This window comes from Erpetoichthys calabaricus, chromosome 10, assembly GCF_900747795.2.
Source record: "Erpetoichthys calabaricus chromosome 10, fErpCal1.3, whole genome shotgun sequence".
Taxonomy (NCBI): domain Eukaryota; kingdom Metazoa; phylum Chordata; class Cladistia; order Polypteriformes; family Polypteridae; genus Erpetoichthys; species Erpetoichthys calabaricus.
The window spans coordinates 156,249,845-156,272,823 of NC_041403.2; the positions used below are offsets into that span (position 1 = coordinate 156,249,845).

Sequence of the window (22,979 nt, forward strand, 5' to 3'; positions counted from 1 at the left end):
ATCACTGCATTGGCTCCTTGACGTGGAACATATTAACATCAAGTCCTTGATGCTTTCTCACAGAGTAATTTGTGGATCAGCACCTACTGTATATAAATGGAGACACTTGCAAGGTCCTGTGCTCCTTTTGACCACTCAGATCTTCTAACCTCTCAATCCAGACTCTTTTCATGTGTAGCCCCTCAATGACAGAGCAAGCTGCCCACCTCCAGTTGATATTTGTGCTTAAGAAGCATTTGAAGACTCTCGTTGGGGGAATTTCTGTCTAAGTGATCGGTTTTTGTTACTAGCGGTTGTAGCGAGCTTGATTTTTGTTCTGAACTCCTGTCAGCCCCCCAGACAGATGTTTACTCGATTATGTTGTCGCCTTTTGTAAGTCACTTTGAAGAATAGCATCTACTGAGCAAATAAATGTAAACGCAAATACGATTTTTTTCCCTTTGCCCGTATTTTTTTACTGTATGTTATCTAGCTCAGATGGATGAAAGTAAGATGGAAAGTCGATAATAAAACCCTCAGGACTAGACTTCTGTTCTTGAAGACTGTTAAACAATACTAGAAAAAGCCCCAAAATAAGTCCTAAGGAAAACAAAATCCATGAAATGAATGTGGGATCAGTTCAATAGGCATGCTTTTTATTTCAGCATTCATGCACCCTTGGATAGGCGTTAGCAGCATCTAGGGAATAATTAATGTAATTAAGCTGTAGTTTTCATATAATTAAAGGGTAATAATAAGGTGCTCTAACTCTATATGAGGGGAAAAAAATGATCTGATCACTGGTTTAGATGTGTACAGTAGGGAAGAAGACAGTTCTCTCTGTGTTCGATTCCATGTGCAATTTAATTATAGTTATTAAATGTTCTGGAGATGTATATTTATAAGTCTTCTTTGTTTTTCGTTTTTTTTTTCTTTTTAATTATCAGCAACTGCTTTTAGTGAAATGAGTGGCATAATCAGCAACCTTGCAGCTGGATGAATTGAAGAAATATTGTGCAGTGATGATACAGTAATTTGTTTAAATAACAAAAATACATTCTGTTCCCTATCAAGGGAAAAGACTTTAATATTACATTTCAAAGAGTGTATTCTACAACATGTCTTCTTTTAATTTTTATTTATAGCTTATAAAATGCTACAGAAAGGATTTGTTTCTTGCTTTGAAATCATTCTTTCATTATTTCTGTTTTATAAATGCTGCCTCTGCATGGTAGGGATACACCCCGAATGAGATGATAATCACAAAATGGATTATTTTGACATATCTGCTTAAAATGCAGTTACAGTATAGAAGCCTAATAAGACCCGACCTATTATCGTACTGTATATCTCATCGCATCTTCTCAACTTATTTTTTCCTTGTGAGGGTTGCAGCGGCAGCAAGCCAAGCAGGTCAGCCCGGAGATTTCCAACTGCTACAGATTCCAGCTCTTCTTGGGGAATTCCCAGGCATTTCCCAGCCAGACTTTAGATGTAATCCCTGTAGTGCAGCGGTTCTCAAACTGTGGGGCGCGCCCCCCAGCGCGAATGTTGCCATCTGGAAGATTGTGGGTTCACTTCCCGGTTCCTCCCTCTGTGGATAGCGCTTTGAGTACTGAGAAAAGCGCTATATAAATGTAATGAATTATTATTACTATTGTTATATGTGGCGTAATTTCGTTATTCGTAGGGAAATTTTAAACTTGTAGCAGTGTACCGGCAGCAAAAAACATAGGAATAAATTTTATTAGGGTTTCAAAAAAACATTAGGGGGGGCGAGATTAAAACTGTTATGAAAACACGGGGGGCGGCACGGTGGCACAGTTGGGAGACCTGGGGACCTGGGTTCGCTTCCCGGGTCCTCCCTGCGTGGAGTTTTCATGTTCTCCCCGTGTCTGCGTGGGTTCCCTCCGGGCGCTCCGGTTTCCTCCCACAGTCCAAAGACATGCAGGTTAGGTGGATTGGGGATTCTAAATTTGCCCTAGTGTGTGCTTGGTGTGTGGGTGTGTGTGTGTGTGTCCTGCCTGTGTTGGCTGGGATTGGCTCCAGCAGACCCCCATGACCCTGTGTTCGGATTCAGCGGGTTGGAAAATGGATGGATGGATGAAAACACAGGTCGCAAATACTTAAAGGTTGAGAAATGCTGCTCTAGTGCGTGTTCTGGGTCTGCCACTGGGTCTCTACCCAGACCAAAGCAGATCCTGGAAGTAAATCTTACGATATGCCCAAACCACATCCACTGACTCTGCTCAGTCTGGAGGAGCAGCATCTCTGCTCTGAGGTTCTCCCAAATTCGTAAGTTTGCCAGCTCAGCAGCCCTGCGAAGAAAACCTAATTTCTGCTGTTTCTACATACCATCTGTGCTTCTGGTAGAGCATCTCATGGTGAACAGATTTGGGGTGAAAGGTCAGGTGAAGAATAGGTTCACAACGACCCTCGTGATATTACAAATGGGAAATCAGCATATTCTGCTGAGAACCCACCTCTGGAGCCAGGCCTGGGGGTGGAATTCACCAGCAACGACCTGGTGGTTGGGCAACACACATAACCCAGATGTGCTCAGCTGAAAACGGTGACGTTGAGCCATCTTGTTGGCTCACCACCTGCAAGACGAGGGGTGAAGATTGACTGCAGTGCCAGTTTAGTGACAGGCATTGGCAGGAAAGATAGAGACAAACTAGACCCTTGCAATTTATCTGTTGTACAAGCTGAAATCAAAATACAAAGTATTCTTCACTTTTGGCCTTGGAACCTTCGCAGATTTTTTTTTTCCATCTTAACTGGAGTTTTTGTTTGTTTTTTCTGTTCCGCTGGACTACTTCAGGCTGTTCGTTCCTGAGTCTGCCTTTCAGCTACTGTCAGACAAGACAAACAAGTATGCAGAGCAATTTTTTTGAATTGTGGGCAGCACTTGCACCACATTCTAGTTTTTCAAAGTGGAAATCCACAACAAAAGACGAGATGAAGGGCTTTGTGGCATTACAAATAGAGATGGGACTAGACTGGTGATATAACTTCAGGTGTAGTGCGGCCACATAGGTATTGTTGTTTTTAGTGTTTGCACACAGTCGCATCTCGTCACAGCTTTATTACCTATTCATTATGTAAACGATCAGGGGGGAAAGAAGAAAGAGCAAGGAGAGAGATGGAGATTTCAAGTATCGACAACCGATCAACATTATTATGCTATTATTTACATCGTGCCTGGTTCCAGTTTGATTCTCATTCCGCCGAAATCAAGACAACACCATCATCGCCAGAGACATTATAATCCACCATTCACCGAGGAAGCACGGTGAGGTTGTTCTGTTTTACTCGGGAGATTCAAACACATCCATTTTTGATCAGTCATCTGTATTCTGGACAGTGATTTACCCGGACTCAATTTCACGTTCATTGTCATTCAATACTCATACATTGATATAATTTGTGTTTGTTATATGTTTGCAGGGGCAAGGGAGGTTTTATTATTGTACAGGTGTTGTTTTCACTTAGCTGCTTTGGTTGAGGGATATATATATATAGATATATTTTACGTCGCGGATTTGTATTCTTGTATCTGTCATTGTATTGTATTTAATATATTCCCACACTTATTTTACATATTTGCTTTCGTTTGCTAGTCTTTAACCGTCGATTGGAGAGGAGGGAAAATATTATTTGTTAGAGGTACGGCTTGGTATTATAAGGTTTTCTCAGTAATTCATCCAGGCCACAGGTCCTGGTAGTGTGGCTGCCAGCTGGGTAAGGGGTCGGCCATTACAAAGGGGACATTGGTCCAAACGTGCTTTGTCCTCTGGTGGCTTTGGACAGGTTATGCAACATGATAGGTACGTGCTCCTGCAAAGTGATTGCGAGCAACTGAGCTTCATAAATTCTGACACTAGCGATGAGGAGTTCTTGGGGTTTCCAGAAAACTAGAAGAGTGCTTGAACCTTAAAGTCTCTCCTCATTTGTTAATGACAGTGATGATGGTTCTTAATACCGCCGTTGACTTTATATGGTTGAAATAGTATTCTGCTATATTTTATTAAATATATTAGTACACCATTTGGTTCAGAATTTTTTTTTCTTGTTTTCCTCCTCTAAACCTAGGTGCGTCTTATGGTCAGGGGCGTCTTAAGGAGCAAAAAATACGGTAATTTACTTTTCTTCGTTACTTACTCATTATTGTTCTTATCTAATCTTCTTTGTTTTTTCTTTTCTTGTAACTTTGCCTTTGACAACTTGTAAAGCACTTTAAGCTTAATTTTTTGCATGAAAATATTCTCTAACACTGACTATATACTGCTATATACACTAACTTGGGGTGAGACGGTGTAATTTTTGAATGATAAGGATCGGGAGGTGAACATAACCAGAGACTGTTGTAGCTTAGCCAGGATTCTTCTCCTGGTTGAGGTTCAAATGCTTGTTTTCTGTCTCTGTAATATTGTTATTAATTTGCGTGGTCTTAATATTTCTGTTGTTTATGATTTACAGTATTCTTCATGCTTTATGTATCTGTATCTAAGCCCATGTTATGTTTCATGTTTTTTGTGGGTGGTCCCCCAAGAGGTGCCAATCACCACCCGGGTCTGCCTTTCACTCAATAAATCCAGAGTGTCTTCTGCAGTTCCTGGCGTTTCATTGTGACTGTGCTTCAGAGTTGGTGAGCTTACTTGTGTTTTACTGTGCTTACTGGATTTTTGATATTATTGGATGTTTTTGAAGTTCTGTTCTGTTCTTTTGACCTCTCTTTGGATTCTGAATTTGGACTTTGCTTTTAAAATTGCCTTTAATGGGCATTGTATGACTTATGTGCTCTTTGGGGCTTCACAGAATTACAGAGCAGTGTTTATGAAGAATAAATCTTTTATTTAATAAAGATTCCACAAGGCCTTTTTTTGTATCTAGCTGGGGATTTGGATGGGATTTCCCCCTCTAGTGTGTATTTTTGGAAGTTTGAGACTCACGTGCTTTACGACTCCTAATTTAAGACAGAAACATGCAAAAGTCTGAAAGTCAAACTGATCTGTTGTCAAAATCAAATCACTGACCAAAACTCAATATAACAGAAACTATTTTAGACACTGTCCAAGAAGTAAATTTTCATACTAAACAGGAGTTATCTATCAACCTTGGATAGCAATGGGATGTCAGGTCAACCTTTTATGCCATGCTGTGATGACATTCTGGGAACAATCACCTGGGAAACAACTTAGCTTTAAAATAGTGGTACCTGTATCAAAACAAAAACAGCATAATGGCATAACTTCTTTGATTTGTCATAAAACTTAAAAATAATGTTAACTTCAGAATCCTTCCTTCCCAAAAAAATAAAAATAGACACATGTTTTGAAATTATAATCATTGAGGAAAACTCACAAAAATTAAAGGAAAACCACTGATAGCAAAACTCCAAGGTGCTTCTATGACTATGATTAGTGACCAAGGAGTGTCATGGCAACCAAACAATCCAAAATGTCAGCAACCATAAAAAAACAAAATTACAACAAATTGATGTCATTATAATGTCAGTAACAACTATTAATTAAAATAAACCAAATTTTACTTGAGCAATTCTGGTAATATAACCAGCGGTATTAGGCAAAATGCAGTAACCAGCTATAGATGAGGCTTAAAGCTGTTGTTGGCCTCATTTATGTACACTTCCACACTGAGTCAACTGAAAGTCATCGATGAACCTGCATATCTTTGGGATGTGTATGTGGTGGACTAGGAGTTCCAAAGCAAGCAATCCCAAAAACACTTCCAAAAATGCCCATTAGAGGGGGATATCACCATCAAAGTCAAAGTCAAAGTGAACTTAATTGTCATCTCATCCATATACAAGTATACAGATAGGCGAAATTGCGAAGCTCAGGGTCCACAGTGTGACAACATGAAGTGCAAATAATAAATTAAAAATACAATTAAAATTAAAATTTAAAATTAAAACACAAACAAGACAAGACATTTTGCAAAGACAAGACAAAGAAGTAGCAGCAATATTGACGTGTAGTTGTCAATATGCAAATTGATGCAATGTATGGTATTTGTAATCTAGATACATAAATATAGTCAATAGATATGTAATATAATAAATAAATAATAGATATAGATAATACAGAAATTATCCATGTATGATAATGGTTGTTTAAGACATGTGTAAAGAATGACAGGTCAGAATGTTTCACAGCAGAAAGATATCAAGAGTGTCAAAATACTTAAAGGTCAGTACGAGATTTTCAGTTCTTTTCTACCTGCACACTCGTCTTTACAGGACAGTGGCTCGCATGTATAAAAGTTCTGGTTTTAGAGGTGGTTGAGGCCGTGTGGAAGGTCCCAGGGGGCTGCCTGGTGTTAAGGAGTCTAACAGCTTGGGAGTGAAAACTCTCCTGCTGCCTGGCAGATCTGCCTTTGATGCTGCAGTATCTTATCTTGGATGGCAGAAGTGTGAAAAGTCCAAGTGAGGGGTGTAAGGGGTCCTGCGCAATGCTGCAGGCCTTGTGGACACTGTGTTATGTGCACACTGCGGAACTTGGTACTCCTAAAAGTCTCCACATCTAAACCGTTGATGCTGAGTGGGATGTGGGTAGGATGTGATTTTCTGAAGTCCACGATTATCTCTTTTGTCTTGTCGACATTGAGAGATAGATTGTTGCCTACACACCATGCAGACAGCCGTTCCACCTCATCTCAGTATGCTGTTTCATCATCCCTGCTTATCAGTTCCAGCACCGTCATGTCATCTGCAGACTTGATGATGTGGTTGGTGTTGTGCGTGGCTGTGCAGTTGTGAGTCAGCAGGGTGAAGAGCAGTGGACTAAGCACGCAGCCCTGCGGCGCTCCAGTGCTCAGTGTGATGTTGTTGGAAGTGTTGCAGCCCAGTCGAACTGACTGGGGCCTCTCTGTCAAGAAATCCAGGATCCAATTGCAGAGGGTGGTGTTCAGGCCCAACCTGCTCAGTTTTATAACCAGCTTTCGAGAGATGATTGTGTTGAAACCCTAGCTAGTAATAACAGCAAACACAGAATCTTTAAATATAAAATGATCTATTCTTTATAAAAACACTTCTATGAGAATTAATCTTTTGTAGAAGCACAAGAGGTATAAAGGATTTGTTTGTTATACCAATGGTTAATCCAAACTACATACAGTAAGTCCCAGATATTCAAAGGATTGTCAATAAACAGAGCAGAAGGTAAAAACAAATCAGAGATCCAAAACATTCACAAAATCACAAATACATTCACCAACTCCCTAGCGCATTCACAATGAACTGCTAGTAACCGTGGGAGACCCTCTGAATTAATAGGGCAGAGAGCAGTTCCGGGTGGTGCATCTTGGGGGACCACCAACGAAATACATGGAACATACCACGTGCAAGTTACATGCGTAGACAACATCAAAAGCAAAGAGTAATGCACATACTCAAAAAAGTCACAGTAGCATAATCAACATATATTAATGAATCAAAAATGAACAAAAGAGAAATAACACATGAATTTGTACCCCAGCCAGACATGGCAGTGGAAAGAAGAGACCATTAAGACATATCTCCTTTCTTTAGAATTGTATTTTTTTTTTGTCTTACAGTGTATCCAGAAAGTATTCACAGCGCATCACTTTTTCCACATTTTGTTATGTTACAGCCTTATCCCAAAATGGATTCAATTCATTTTTTTCCTCAGAATTCCACACACAACACCCCATAATGACAACGTGAAAAAAGTTTACTTGAGGTTTTTGCAAATTTATTAAAAATAAAAAAACTGAGAAATCCCATGTCCATAAGTATTCACAGCCTTTGCTCAATACTTTGTCGATGCACCTTTGGCAGCAATTCCAGCCTCAAGTCTTGTTGAATATGATGCCACAAGCTTGGCACACCTATCCTTGGCCAGTTTCGCCCATTCCTCTTTGCAGCACCTCTCAAGCTCCATCAGGTTGGATGGGAAGCGTCGGTGCACAGCCATTTTAAGATCTCTCCAGAGATGTTCAATCGGATTCAAGTCTGGGCTCTGGCTGGGCCACTCAAGGACATTCACAGAGTTGTCCTGAAGCCACTCCTTTGATATCTTGACTGTGTGCTTAGGGTCGTTGTCCTGCTGAAAGATGAACCGTCGCCCCAGTCTGAGGTCAAGTGCGCTCTGGAGCAGGTTTTCATCCAGGATGTCTCTGTACATTGCTGCAGTCATCTTTCCCTTTATCCTGACTAGTCTCCCAGTTCCTGCCGCTGAAAAACATCCCCACAGCATGATGCTGCCACCACCATGCTTCACTGTAGGGATGGTATTGGCCTGGTGATGAGCGGTGCCTGGTTTCCTCCAAACGTGATGCCTGGCATTCACACCAAAGAGTTCAATCTTTGTCTCATCAGACCAGAGAATTTTCTTTCTCATGGTCTGAGAGTCCTTCAGGTGCCTTTTGGCAAACTCCAGGCGGGCTGCCATGTGCCTTTTACTAAGGAGTGGCTTCCGTCTGGCCACTCTACCATACAGGCCTGATTGGTGGATTGCTGCAGAGATGGTTGTCCTTCTGGAAGGTTCTCCTCTCTCCACAGAGGACCTCTGGAGCTCTGACAGAGTGACTATCGGGTTCTTGGTCACCTCCCTGACTAAGGCCCTTCTCCTCCGATCGCTCAGTTTAGATGGCCGGCCAGCTCTAGGAAGAGTCCTGGTGGTTTCGAACTTCTTCCACTTATGGATGATGGAGGCCACTGTGCTCATTGGGACCTTCAAAGCAGCAGAAATTTTTCTGTAACCTTCACCAGATTTTTGCCTCGAGACAATCCTGTCTCGGAGGTCTACAGACAATTCCTTTGACTTCATGCTTGGTTTGTGCTCTGACATGAACTGTCAACTGTGGGACCTTATATAGACAGGTGTGTGCCTTTCCAAATCATGTCCAATCAACTGAATTTACCACAGATGGACTCCAATTAAGCTGCAGAAACATCTCAAGGATGATCAGGAGAAACAGGATGCACCTGAGCTCAATTTCGAGCTTCATGGCAAAGGCTGTGAATACTTATGTACATGTGCTTTCTCAATGTTTTTATTTTTAATAAATTTTCAAAAATCTCAAGTAAACTTTTTTCACGTTGTCATTATGGGGTGTTGTGTGTAGAATTCTGAGGAAAAAAATGAATTTAATCCATTTTGGAATAAGGCTGTAACATAAGAAAATGTGGAAAAAGTGATGCGCTGTGAATACTTTCTGGATGCACTGTATATCTGAACCATGGTTACCATTGGTTGTGTATAACTGCAGTTGTAAAAAATGCATTTCCTGGCAGCAAATACCCCCTGTTGCTTAGAACTGTGAACATTTGGTGGACATCTTTTGTTTGCTTCACATCCTCTTTTTGTTATTGTATGAGTTAGAGGCGGCAGAGTTAAAGATGTTAAGATTTGCATTGGGTGTGATAAGGATGGACAGGATTAGAAATGAGGACATTAGAGGGTCGGCTCAGGTAGGACAGTTGGGAGACAAAGTCATAGAGAGGAGATTGCGTTGGTTTGGATATGTGTAGAGGAGAAATGCTGGGTACTAAGGATAGAGCTGCCAGGGAAGATAAAAAGATGAAGGCCTAAGAGAAGGTTTATGGATGTGCTGAGAGAAGACATGCAGGTGATGGGTGTGACAGAGCAAGATGAAGAGGACAGGAAGAGATGGAAAAAGATGATCTGCTGTGGCAACCTCGAACAGGAGCAGCCGAAAGAAGAAGAAGAAGATTTTATGCAATTAAAAATGACATTCATTATATAAGCACAAATTCCCACCACATTTACAGTGGCTTTGGAGAATTGACCTTTAATTACCAGAATAAAATTCATCAAATTAAAGGCACACAAATAAATCCATGAACCGAATAAACAGAAAGTAAGGCTTGAAAGACATTCAATTATTTTGTGACAAAAGAAGAAAGGGCTTCTTAATACCTGATTGTCTGAGAGCCACAGGGCTGCTAGGTCCTTGAGCTTCGTGAAAGTGAAAGGCAAATTCTTCAACCTAGAAAGGAAAATGTACCATTATGATCAGAGGTTGTGCTTGCCAAACTTCAAATTATTTATTCCATGTGAACTAAAAGCAGCTATTAAAGGTGTCATACTTAGCAAAACAGTTTTCCTTTCAGAAAACAGGAATATCCTGAATTAATGATAGCTCATCATTAAAGATATAGTAAATGAGCCTTAATACAGTACTACTACTACTAATAATAAAAACAATAATAAATCATCTTATCTTATTACACTTTTCCAGACATTTAAAAAAAATCCCATAATAAACCACAATAAAAAATGATTAAACAAGGCAATTAAAATTGAAAAGAAATTCAAACAGGGTTAACAGAGAATTTATGTAATGAAAAGCCAAGTTTGAAGAGCTGTGCATTAAAAGCCCAACACGCCAAGGAGGAGTGGAAGACTGCTGGGATGACCAGAAAGCCAGAAGATGAGGCTTACAGCTGGTATATAATTGTGGTGGAGATCTTGTAAGTATGAGGAGGATAGCTCCTGAAGTGCTTTGAGGTGAGTACAGACATCTTAAAATGAACTTGGAATTTAAGTCAATGAAGTCTATACAAAATGAGGTGATGTGATTATTCGCCATATCATAACTTCACAAATGTTTATCAGAATGCTGGACAAATTGTAGCTTGTTTAGAAGATTAATAAGGATGTGAGATGAAAGAGAGTTACAATAGAGTTACCTTGATGATAACAAGCACATCAACCAATGAGTCACTATCTGAGAATCACCTGAACAGTTCTTGTTTATTTGAATAGTGACCAGAGCACCACTTTGGAATCAGTCTAATAATTCTCGTTTGTTTGATTCACGAACAGATCATTACCTGGGAATCAGACAAATAATTCCCAAATGTCTGAATTCCAAAAATTCTCATTCTTTTCATTCATGAACAAGTCACTATTCGAGAATCTGTGTAACGATTCTTGTTCATCTGATTCGAGATTGAATCACTACCAGAGAATCAAGTTAATTATTCTCATAGGTTTGTTTTGCAAATTAATCACTACCCGAGGATCATCCTAATGATTTTAATCCATCTGATTCGTGATCAAATCACTAGCAGAGAATCAGTCTAATGATCCTTCTTCATTTGATTCATGAACGAGTCACTACCCGAGGATCAGTCTAATGATTCTCGTTCATTTCATTCACAAACAAATCACTACCTAAGAATCAGTCTAATTAGTCTTGAGTCACAACCTGAGAATTGCACCTGAGAATCAATCTAATGATTTGAATCATTTTGAGTTGTGCAATTCTAATTCACTTGTGATTCTGTAATGAAATGTCTTATTTTAATTTTGCATCTTAAATACATAATCATGCTGTTGTGGTCGGTATGAGCTGCTCAGATTTTTCAATGTTTTTTTAAAAGGTGATTTGTTTATTTCATTTTGGAGAACCCAAGAATGTACACAGACTTGACTCAGCAGAGACAATTTAAAAAGCGGTTCAAAATGAATAGATAATTAATATGTTAACTAAATGAATAAAGAAAAAAAACAATCAATACACAAATAACATGTATGCAAAATCCCACCCAAATTCTCCCAGCAGTAATAATTATTTAACATTCACTACACAAATTAAACCAAATGAAACACAAAATACTACATTATAAACAATTAACAGTACAGTAGGCGCAAATGATGATGGTAAGTTGAATGAAAAATCCATGTGAACAACCCAATGAATGAAATGTACAGTTTTGTCCTACCAGGTTCCAGTTGCTGTGTGAAGATTTGGCATGATTGGGAGCAATCCCCAGATGAAGATGTATCCACCCAAGACAAAAATCACATACAGAAGCAGGCATAGGACAAGCACATAATCCAGAAAGAAATGAAATCCAGCGATGGTTGCATTAGTAATCCATTAGATGAGATGTGCAGAAACAAACAGACACAGATGATCAAGATCCCACTTGGCATATTTTGGCTCCTTTTTAAAGATAGTGCCTAATCATCCATCTTCCCAGCAACCCCTGTGCCACTCTGAAAGTACCCAATGGTGTAACACTATTGCGCTTGCTGGGATTTGTAGACCATTTAAGGTAGCACTGCTACAATTCTGTGTGTACGGAAACAGGACAATAGTATAAGAATAATCAAGTTAAACATATAATAAATTCTGTAATTATATATAATTAATTATATTTTACATATAATGACTTAAATATAAATTATCAAGCAATAATATTAAAATATATATGTTTTTATATACAAACATACATACATATTCTGTATATATGAAAATGGTGTACAAATTATTAAATTATTTATTTGTGATGTGATCGCCCTCCTCCAGCCTTCCCCTATATGCTAAATTATAAATGAATCAAAAGAATCAGGTAGTTCAAAAGAATCAAATCAGTAAAGTAATTCGAAATACCCATCACTACCTAGAAGACTACAACAAACTAAACCTTCTTTCTTAATCATGTCCCCTCTTTTCCTCTCTGTCGTTCCCTCACTTTTTCATGGTGGAAGGTGCCCTTTAGTTTTTCTGTTTGATAAAAGCAGCACTTAGTCTCGTTATGTGTTTTACTTTTTACATCAGGCGTACACACTCCACTGCACTCCCTCTCGGGAATCGAACCTCGGACGTCAGCGGCAAAGCCCCTAATGTTGTGCCACGGCGTGTGGTTTGTTTATTTGACAGCATGTAGATAGGGGTAATTACATTCACGGCATTCGTAGTCTGTGTCACGCCTGATGAGCCCAGAATGAGGGCGAAACACGTGTCGCGTACTGTTTGCATTTATTTGACAGTAAACTATTTCAACCATATATATATATATATATATATATATATATATATATATATATATATATATATATATATTTATATTGTTTTTGTGTGAAAATACTTTATTCAATAATAAATTGCCTCTTTTAAAGAAGAAGACAAGGGAACATTGATTTAAGATTGTGTGTATTGTCTTCAGTAGGCACTACATAAAATAAAGACTGATTTACACCTTTTATGGTTGTACAATTAGCACACTACTGCACTGAACATTCTAATAGTTTCAGTGTGCTAGAAGAGGTTATTCTTTGAGTTTTTAAACCATTAATTAGACCCCCCTAATAACAAGCAGAAAGCCATCATTCTCTAAAGGAGCATATAATTAGTGACACAGAAGCATGCGTTGCTGCTTTAATTAGTAACTCGCTACTTGGTTCAAATTACATCTCACAGAATTAGACCTGCTGTACATACTGGAGTTATAATATAAGATTTCCTTCAGTAGAAGGTGAAATATTTACAATGTATTTAATGTATTAGTTCGTTAAAAATAGCCAATTTTGTCTGCAGTGCTGCAGTGTGTGGGAGTCAGCACTGTCAGTCATGCTGACAAACCTGCTGAGGCCACATGCAAAATGACACTTATTAAGGTACCTGGGCGTAGAAAGAAAGAAAGAAAGAAAGAAAGAAAGAAAGAAAGAAAGAAAGAAAGAAAGAATCTCTCTTTTACCACATTTTCTGTGTTCTCCTATCTTATGACATGGAGCCCTCATTCATCTATTCATTTTCTCAGCTGCTTGGCCTGGAGAGGATTAGAATGGAGCCTTCAGACATATCTTGTATTGTAAATTATTTTGTGGTTACACCCTGTGATAGACTGGTGCCTTTTCCTAGGTTGGTTCCCACAATGCACCCAATGCTTCTGGTTGACCACTGTTACCATGAACGGCATAAACAAGCTAGAAAATGAAGGGTTAGATTACTGCCTTGCTATCCATCCATCAATTCCATGTTCCTCTACATGATGTGTTTTAAATTTACACTTAAACGTCTTTGTTGCCCTCCGAGTTTCATGCACATTGATATATGCATATAACAATGAAGTTCACTGATAAACATATATTGTTCTGAAATGCAGGGTGAAGGTTGATTCCCATTTGGGGTTTTAAAGTTTGGGTCCCTTGGTGGTTCAACAGTGGTATAAATAATGCACATAAAAGATCAGGGGCCTGGCCCAATATACAAGGGTAAATCAAAATATAAAGACAATTTGAAAATTACAGGGTAACCACGAACAGATAGAAACTGAAGCAATACAACACATTCTTGGTGTCTTATGGCCATTAGTCTAGGTTAAAGCCAAAGTCAAATGAACAGGGTTGCACCATTGTAAGATTGCACAATTGTTAGACAATGCCATAGTGAGACTACTTTGGGCAGCAGAAGTAAAACGTGCAATTGTGTTTTTTTTATTTTTTCCATTCTATTATGGATTGTAAAATATGAGACATCAGACAGACGAGTTTCCCTTCTTTTCGTGAGGACCATAGGCTCATGCTGCCTGATGGAGCCAGCGCAGTACAAAAGAGTTGATAGCAGAGGTTAGTTCAGATGAACTGTCAGTTGTTTATTTTTTCTTTTCCATTCTGTTTTAATATATAAAACACCAGATACAGTATCAGAGCAACAAGCCTCTTTTCTGTTTGTGAAGTTCAAAACATGCGTGTTCCTTATTCTTTGTCACTACATTCTATGCATTGTACTTCAGGATGAACATTCATTGGTTGTCAGCTCTCCTACACACATAGTCCGCCCCCTGACCGAAACCTGTTTGATTTTACCAGAGTGAGTCGTAGACTAGTTGGAGTGAGTCATTAGGTATGTCACATTAGGTGATTGACTTCACAGGAGTGCACCACCAACTTCCAATTCATTAAGATAATAAAAATGAAGGCCAAGACCGAAAATCACTGGAAAAGCCCCATAATATGAAATACTATAGGCTTTACTCAGGTGCTGGATATCCTTCCAATATGGTGATATCACCTAGCCAAAAAGACATTTGGCCATAAAGGCCGTCAAGCACAGGTCTACTGTTTTAGATCCTATCAGCGCCTCGGTATCTTCTACCAGGCAATAGGAAAAGAGGAAGGCCTAAGAGAAGGTTTATGGATGTGGTGAGAGAGGACATGCAGGTGATGGGTGTGACATAGCAAGATGATAAGGACAGGAAGATATGGAAAAAGATGATCCACTGTGGCAACCCCTAATGGGAGTAGCCGAAAGAAGAAGAAGAAGAAGAAGTGACTGGGTATCTTGTTTGTTAGCATAAGAAGTGAAGTTACTCTTACAGATGAAAATCCATTAGAAGTGTAAAATGGAATGTAACACCAATGAAGACAAAATGGAATCTGATGAGGGATAAGAAAATGATAGCTATGAAAGAAATTTGAAAATATAATTTGGATTGGGTGATTTTTACTGACAAAATAGTGGAATGTGGGTGAGGCCTATAATCTTAAAAGTAAGACAATGCCAGAGAAGAACAGACTGTGGAAGTGGCAAAAAGAGCCTTAGTCCATGACCACAGAGACTCAGACAAGAAAACTAGCAGCAGTCCAAGATGAGCTTTTCACACCAAATTAAAGGAAGTCAAGATGATGAGGTAGGGGGGAAAGTGGGGGGTTGGTTGGGAGCATGCGCTGATAGTGGGTTGCTGCACCCACCACATGATAAACCACCCAGATTGGGACCCAAGTGCAGCGGGTGGCACCTCAGCACTGGACCAGTGTGAAGTTTTTTTTACTATGGCTGGGATTCCAATCGTACCACATCCCCCAAGTTTTCCCTGCAGGTTGGAGGACCTTCTTGCAGGACTAGATGCAGATTAACCTCATACTCAAGATGGAGCAGTGGCAGGTTAAGGGTCTCGCTCAAGGGCCCAGCTGAGTAGAGTCACTTCTGGCATTTATGGGATCCACATCCCTAGCCTCAGATCCATCACTCTGCCCAGTAGGACAGAATTGCCAGAAAATAAAAAAGCCAGTAGTTGTTCTAGATATGGAAAAACAAACAAGCAGTTGTCTGTAATAAAGCAAAATGGCAAATAGATCAACAATGTGGTCATGTTCTTGAAAGAGTAAATGACAGATGAGAAAGAATGGCGGTTTAATTGTGCAGAAATAATCAATAACAACAAAAGTGGGAGAGATGTCTAATAAAGTACAGGGAAGTATGTTGAAGTGGTATGGACATGTGTTGAGAAGAGACAATGAACATGTGGGCAAAAAAGGGACATCTTATAGAGGAGCATCAAGAGAAACAAAAAGGCTTGCATAGAGTGTGTATTGATCTGGAGAAGACTTATATGTGGAGTTAGAATGGATGTGCGAAGTTCCAAAGAAGGACAAAATAAGAAATGAGCCAATCAGAGGTACAACAAAAGTAGAAGAGAAGGTATAGATTGTAGGCTGAACTGTAACGGACATAAGGAGAGTCAATGAATATGTGGGCTGTCACGCACAAGCTCATGGGAGTCAGTCAGTGGGCTTGGCTGAACATGGGAAGTTGACTGGTTGCACTAATGCCTTTCTGTCTCTTTCGTCCAGATCCTCTGAACACAAGCTGCCTAATTCCATCTCTATTTCCAGAACCTCCTTTCCATTGACCTCACTTCTGGTCCTGGCCCTTGGTCCTGCCTCTTCCTGCCTAGCAGCTATAAGAACCAGCCACTTTCCCTTCCTCGCAGTCGTATGTTTGGACTCAGTCTGAAGAGATTACTCTCTCTCATGAAAACATTGATTTCAATTACTTTAATTTCTGCCAGGGTTCTGAATGTACGGGATGGAACCCCAAATCCTTTTCTTGGTTTTTTTCTTCTTTTTACAGGGAAAAAGAGTGATGGAGATGGATGTACTGAGGTAGAAAAAGGAAAAGATGCCAAAGCAGATGTGGATGAATAAAGTAAAAGAAGATCTGAAGGAAAAGGGTCAGACAGAGGAGGAGAAGAAGGACCGAACTGTTTGGAGAAGGTTGATCAGGCACACCAACTCCACAAAGAAGTGAGGAAAAATGAAGAGGAAGAAGAAGAAGAAAAATCAATAACAACAAATGCTACTTTTTCTACATGAAAAGACAAGAAGGCTCTTTTGATGATTCATAAATCAACGAAAAAACATCCAAAAGCAGAGAGAGTACCTGTTATCACTCAAATTCAAAACCCTCAGCTTCTGCATCTGTCCAATTTCATCAGGAAGAAATTCAAGTTTATTCGAGCGAAGTGACATGACAGTCACATTTTTGCAGCTTCCAATCTGAAAACAATGAAAGATGGGAAAAGGTATTAGAACCCCGAGTATGAGCTGTACAGAGTTTACGACATCTTTTTAAGCACACAAAAAAATTTTAAATGTCGTTTCAGATTTGTGTACCAGCTATTGTCCCAATCCGGGTGGTTCTTCATGTGGTGGGAGCGGCAACATGCTGTAATCAGCGTGTGCTCCTAACTTGTCTCTCTCTGTATCTCCCTGCCTAATATTGTCTAACACTGTCAGAGGCACTGATTTCTTTCACAACACAGACTGCAACTAATTGTGTATAATTTAAAATCTGGACAAACAAAGTAACAGTTATCATAAAATTAGCATTACATAATTACATTTAGTTTTGATATTTTTTTTTTATAAATTTCATGTCCACTAAATATATATATATATATATATATATATATATATATATATATATATATATATATATATATATATAATATATATATATATATATATTCATGGCATTCGTAGTCTGAATCACAATCTGATTGTATGGGTGGTTACCTACCAGGTAACGCTTGTGGTTGGTCAGCAAGTCGGCTAACATCCGCCACAGTGCCCTCTTTCAGTTGCGAGAAGCAGATCATAGAATGGTCATAAAATAGTTTTACTGTCAAATAATGCAAAGAGTACACGACACGTGTTTCACCCTAATTCTGGGCTCATCAGGCGTAAACACTCACTGCATCCCCTCTCGGGAATTGAACCTCGAACATCAGCACCAGAGGCGAATCCCCTAACGCTGCGCTACGGCGTGTGGTTTGTTCATTTGACAGTATGTAGATCGGGGTAATTACATTCATGGCATTCGTAGTCTGAATCACAATCTGATTGTATGGGTGGTTACCTACCAGGTAACACTTGTGGTTGGTCAGCAAGTCGGCTAACATCCGCCACAGTGCCCTCTTTCAGTTGTGAGAAGCAGATCATAGAATGGTTGAAAACGAATTCCATGAATGTAATTACTCCGATCTACATGCTGTCAAATGAATGAACCACACGCCGTAGCGCAGCGTTAGGGGATTCGTCTTCGAGGTTCGATTCCCGAGAGGGGATGCAGTGAGTGTGTATGCCTGATGAGCCCAGAATTAGGGTGAAACACGTGTCGTGTACTCTTTGCATTATTTGATAGTAAAACTATTTTTCAACCATATATATATATATATATATATATATATATATATATATACTTTTTATTGTTCACAACCTTGCCATATTGCCAACATAAGCAAAACAAAATTCTCTGCAATAAATGATCACCTATGAAGATTTTTTATGGCCGTTTTTGACAGGTGTATAAAATTATTATTATTATTATTATTTTTAAACTAGTGTTATTTGTCTCCCGGATGAGATTTACATTTTACCCCGTGACTTTAAACTTGATTAAACGAGTTTTCTAAAGGATGCATGAATGGATACAATTATCTGTTAAACAATCTGTAATATGTTTCTGGCCTGTTGCCATTTTTGAACATTCACTATGTGCTGAGGCTTTCTCTACTCTGACACTCAAATGCTAATAGATGATGGTGATTAGTATTTATTTAAAGCATTTACTGTACACAAATTATACAGAAAGGGATCTTCTAACCAACTGGAAGTAGTTTTATGCTGTTGTCGCTGGCAAGGAATCACTCAGTTAGGAAATGTGGTCAATGGTGAAGAAGATGTGTAGGTTTAACAATTCATGACAATGAGCTATTATACAGAATGCTTTTTAAATACTAGAATTTTTATATCAGAAAAGAAAGGAAATATTCGGAAATCATATCTTGTATAGTTTTTGACTGTCCCTGAAGGTTAATAATACTTACTTCTCTTGGCAGTTCAGACAAGAAGTTTTCATCAGCTGCTAATGTACGGAGACTATGGAGGTAACCAATGGTCGGTGGAAGAGACTCCAACTCATTACAGCTACAGTCAAACTCCTCCAGCAGTGAAAGGCTGAAAAACGTAAGAAGAAAATACATTTCTGGTTTAATAGTAAAGAGGAATGTGTGACAATCCCTTAGGGGCAAAACTCAGTAAATTGAACTAATCTATATATATAATTCACTAATCCGACAGGGCACGAAAGACAACCATGGGATACGCACAACATAGCCACACCCGCCTACTCACAGAAACCCACCCACCAACTCTAAGACCATGGGATACAATGACAACTCATAGAGTCACGCCCGCCGACAACTCACAGAGCCACGCCCATCAACTCTAAGAATTCACTAAGTCTATGGCAAGCAAGATGCACGCAAGACAGAGCCATGCCCGCCAACTCACAGAGCCCCGCCCACCAACAATTCGAGCGAGAGCGAAAGCATTTGCAAAGAATGTTGTTCATTAATCAAGAACGAAAGTCGGAGGTTTGAAGACAATCACATACTGTCGTAGTTCCGACCATAAACGATGACGACTGGTGATGGCGGCCCGGTGGCGTTATTCCCATGACCCGCCGGGCAGCTGACCGGATAACCAAAGTCTTTGGGTTCCGGGGGGAGTATGGTTGCAAAGCTGAAGCTTAAAGGAATTGACAGAAGGGCACCACCAGGTGTGGAGCCTTTTGCTTCATTTGACTCAACACGGGAAACCTCACCCGGCCCGGACACGGAGAGGAGTAACAGATTGATAGCTCTTTCTTGATTCTGTGGGTGGTGGTGCATGGCTGTTCTTAGTTGGTGGAGCGATTTGTCTGGTTAATTCTGATAACGAACGAGACTCCCTCCTGCTAAATCGCTACGGGACCCCTGAGCGGTCGACGTCCAACTTCTTAGAAGGACAAGTGGCGAGGAATTCCCAGTAAGTGCGGGTCATACGCTCGCACTGATTAAGTCCCTGCCCTTTGTACACACCCCCCGTCTCTACTACCATGGTCGGGTGACTTGGTGGATTATATAGAGAAAGGCAGCCGGAACCGCAAAGAACAATGAAACGTCAACGTGGCTCAGAGGTGCATGTGGACTGTAGCAAAGACGAAAGCGACTGAGGCGGTGTTTGGAAAATGAAACGTCAACTTGACTCACAGGGGCATGTAGACTGTACACAGATGAAAGCGACTCAGGTGAGGAGTTGGGGGTGGGCACATGAGCAGGCAGTGCATACTGAACGATGACTAAGAGATGACTAAGAAATCAGCAGACTAGAATGGCGGGGGGGCCGGGGCGGAGGGGGCAGAATGGGCGTCTTTCCCCTCTCCCCATGGTTCCGCCCTCTGCGACCGAGCACCGTTCCCAGAGTTCCATCTTTTCATTCACCTACAGTCGTATCCTCAAACCCACCCCATTTGGACAACTGTGTCTTTGAGGAAGTGTTCACCCATCAATACATAATTATGTGAAGTATGCTACGCCGCGGGTTGGCTAGTACGTGGTATTTGTTCTATTCTCTTTCCTTTACCCCTTATCCAATCAAAATAAATTGCTGATCAATTTGATATATATTGTAGTGAAAAGCTTTTTAATGCACTTTTACCTATTTCTACATTTAGGGAATACACTTAAAAGAATGTTCACAGTCATATGGAAAAGAAAGCACACCCCAGGATAGATGATTTTCTTTTTAAACATATGTGTACATATCAAGAGTTGATCTTCAGTATCTTTTGATAAAGGTGATGTAATTCAAAAATTAATAAAACTTAAACAGATACGACATTACCATCTGTTGAAAAATTACAGCCACCCTGGCTCTAATAGCTGATGTTGCCCCCTCAAGTTGGTGTATCTTGTAACTCTCTTGCACTCTCTGATATTTACTGGGAGAAAGTTCTTTCCCACTCCTCCATGCTGAATTCTTTCAGATGTGTGATGTTTGAGGGGGGTCTTTTGTGCATAACCCACTTCAAATCCCCCCATACCATCTCAATGGGATTTGGATCTGAGCTATGACTTGGCCATTCCAGAATCCTCCAATTATTAATTTTCAACCATTCCTTGGTAGATTTACTGGTACGTTTAGAGTCACTGTCATTTTGCAAGGTCCACTTTTGGTTGAGCTTCAATCTTCTGACGGATGGTCTCACATTACCTTCAAGCACCCTCTGACACAATGAAGAAGTCAAATCAGATTCTGTGATTGTCAGCTTGTCAGACCCTGATTCAATAAAGCGACCGCAAAACCACCACATTTCCACCACCATGCTTTACATCTGGTATCAGGTTCTTCTAGTCAAATGCTGTCTTAGGTTTTCACCAAAAAAACATATCTTCTGTTGCTGTGGCCAAATAACTCTCTTTTTGCTTCATCTGTCCACAGCAAATTATTCCAGACATCCTGGTCTTCATCCAAGTGTTATTGGGAAAAACGTTGGTCTTGCACTCATGTTCTTTCTGGACAGGAAAGGATTCCTCTTGTCACACATCTCATGCAGATCTAATTTGTACAGCCTCCTTCTAATAATGGTAGACTGATGCATTTTGACATTAACAGTGGCAAGAGCTACCTGTATGTCCAATGAGGAAATTCTGGGGTTCTTACAGACCACTTTCAACATCTTACATTCTGCTTCCAGGCTGAATTTGATGAGGGAGCCTGGCCTTTAAAAGCTAACAGCCGACTTTTCTACTTTTAAATGATTTTCTGAATAATGTTTAGAGATCTTTTTGAACCCCTTCCAAGACTCATAGGCATCTTTAACCTTCTGACTGGCCTTAGAGAGCTCTTTCGATCTCATTATGGTGATAACACACACTTCAACAAAAAAGACCAAACCTAACTAAATGTGTGAGGATTAATCAGAATCAGATCAGAATATCTTTATTGTCATTGTAACAAATGCAACGAAATTAGGTGCAGTCCCTGCGGTTTGAAAATATAAATAAATATAATTAAAAAAATCCTAAGAACGGATAAGAAGAAATGAGGTAGAACACAAACATTCAACATAAGACCTTATTGCACAAGATGTCATCTATTGCACTGCTGCATTGGAGGTGATGTGGTGGCATTCAGTGCCCTAATAACAGCAGGGTAGAAACTCATTCAGTGTATTAGTCTTTGTTTAGTCTATTAGTCTCTGCTGAGCTTTCTTCGCCAGCTCAGCTGTGTCCGCACTCCAGGACAGGTCTTCCATGATGTGGACTCCCATGAAGCGGAAGTCTGACACCCTCTCCACACAGTCCCCTCCGATGTAGAGTGGTTTGATGTCCGTTTTCTTTTTCCTGAAGTCCACAACGAGCTCCTTGGTCTTAATTGTGTTCAGGAGCAGATTGTTGTCAGTGCACCATGCTGTCAGCCGCTCTACTTCGTCCCTGTAGGCGGATTCATCCTCCCCAGAGATGAGCCCCACCACAGTGGTGTCGTCTGCAAATTTGATGATGGTGTTGCGGTGGTGGGCGGGGGTGCAGTCATGTGTGTACAGCGTGAAGAGCAGAGGGCTCAGCACACAGCCCTGAGGAGAGCCGGTGCTGAAGCTGATGGCCGAGGAGATGTTAGGGCCCACCCTAACCCTTTGTGTGCGGTCTGTCAGGAAGTCTTTAATCCATATACAGATGGAATATGGGAGTCCCAGGGCTAGCAGTTTGCACACCAATCTGTGAGGGAGGATGGTGTTTAAAGCAGTGCTAAAATCAACAAAGGGGAGATGTGCATAGCTTGTCTGGTGCTCCAGATGGGACAGGGTAAATAAGATAGGTTCAGATAAATAAACAAGATAAGATCAGATAAGGTCCTCTCTAATGATGCTCTGATCATTTGCTCCTTATTCTAACTTTAGCTGTTTGGGTTACTGATAAATATAAGGATGCACTTATTTTTTCTACATGTGAAATTTCCATTTATTTTTTTAAATTATAGAATAGAATGTGTCCTGATGTTTGTTATTTTATTTATAGACACTGTTTAAATGAAAATCAAATCTTAATATGTCCATATTTGTTAAAAAAAGCATGATTGTCTGGTTGA

General features: G+C 40.0%; 1 protein-coding gene across 3 annotated transcripts in view; it reads right to left on the minus strand.

Moving 5' to 3' along the window:
* lrrc7 (leucine rich repeat containing 7) overlaps positions 1 to 22,979 on the minus strand; it is a 542,484-nt gene that overhangs the window by 82,557 nt on the left and 436,948 nt on the right. For all 3 annotated transcript variants that reach the window (XM_051932508.1, XM_051932506.1, XM_051932505.1), the window contains 3 exons: positions 18,896 to 19,025; positions 16,948 to 17,063; positions 9,909 to 9,978 (listed from right to left, as the gene is read on the minus strand). In XM_051932508.1, the coding sequence (XP_051788468.1) occupies positions 9,909 to 9,978; positions 16,948 to 17,063; positions 18,896 to 19,025 (316 nt within the window). The remainder of the gene's footprint in view (positions 1 to 9,908; positions 9,979 to 16,947; positions 17,064 to 18,895; positions 19,026 to 22,979) is intronic.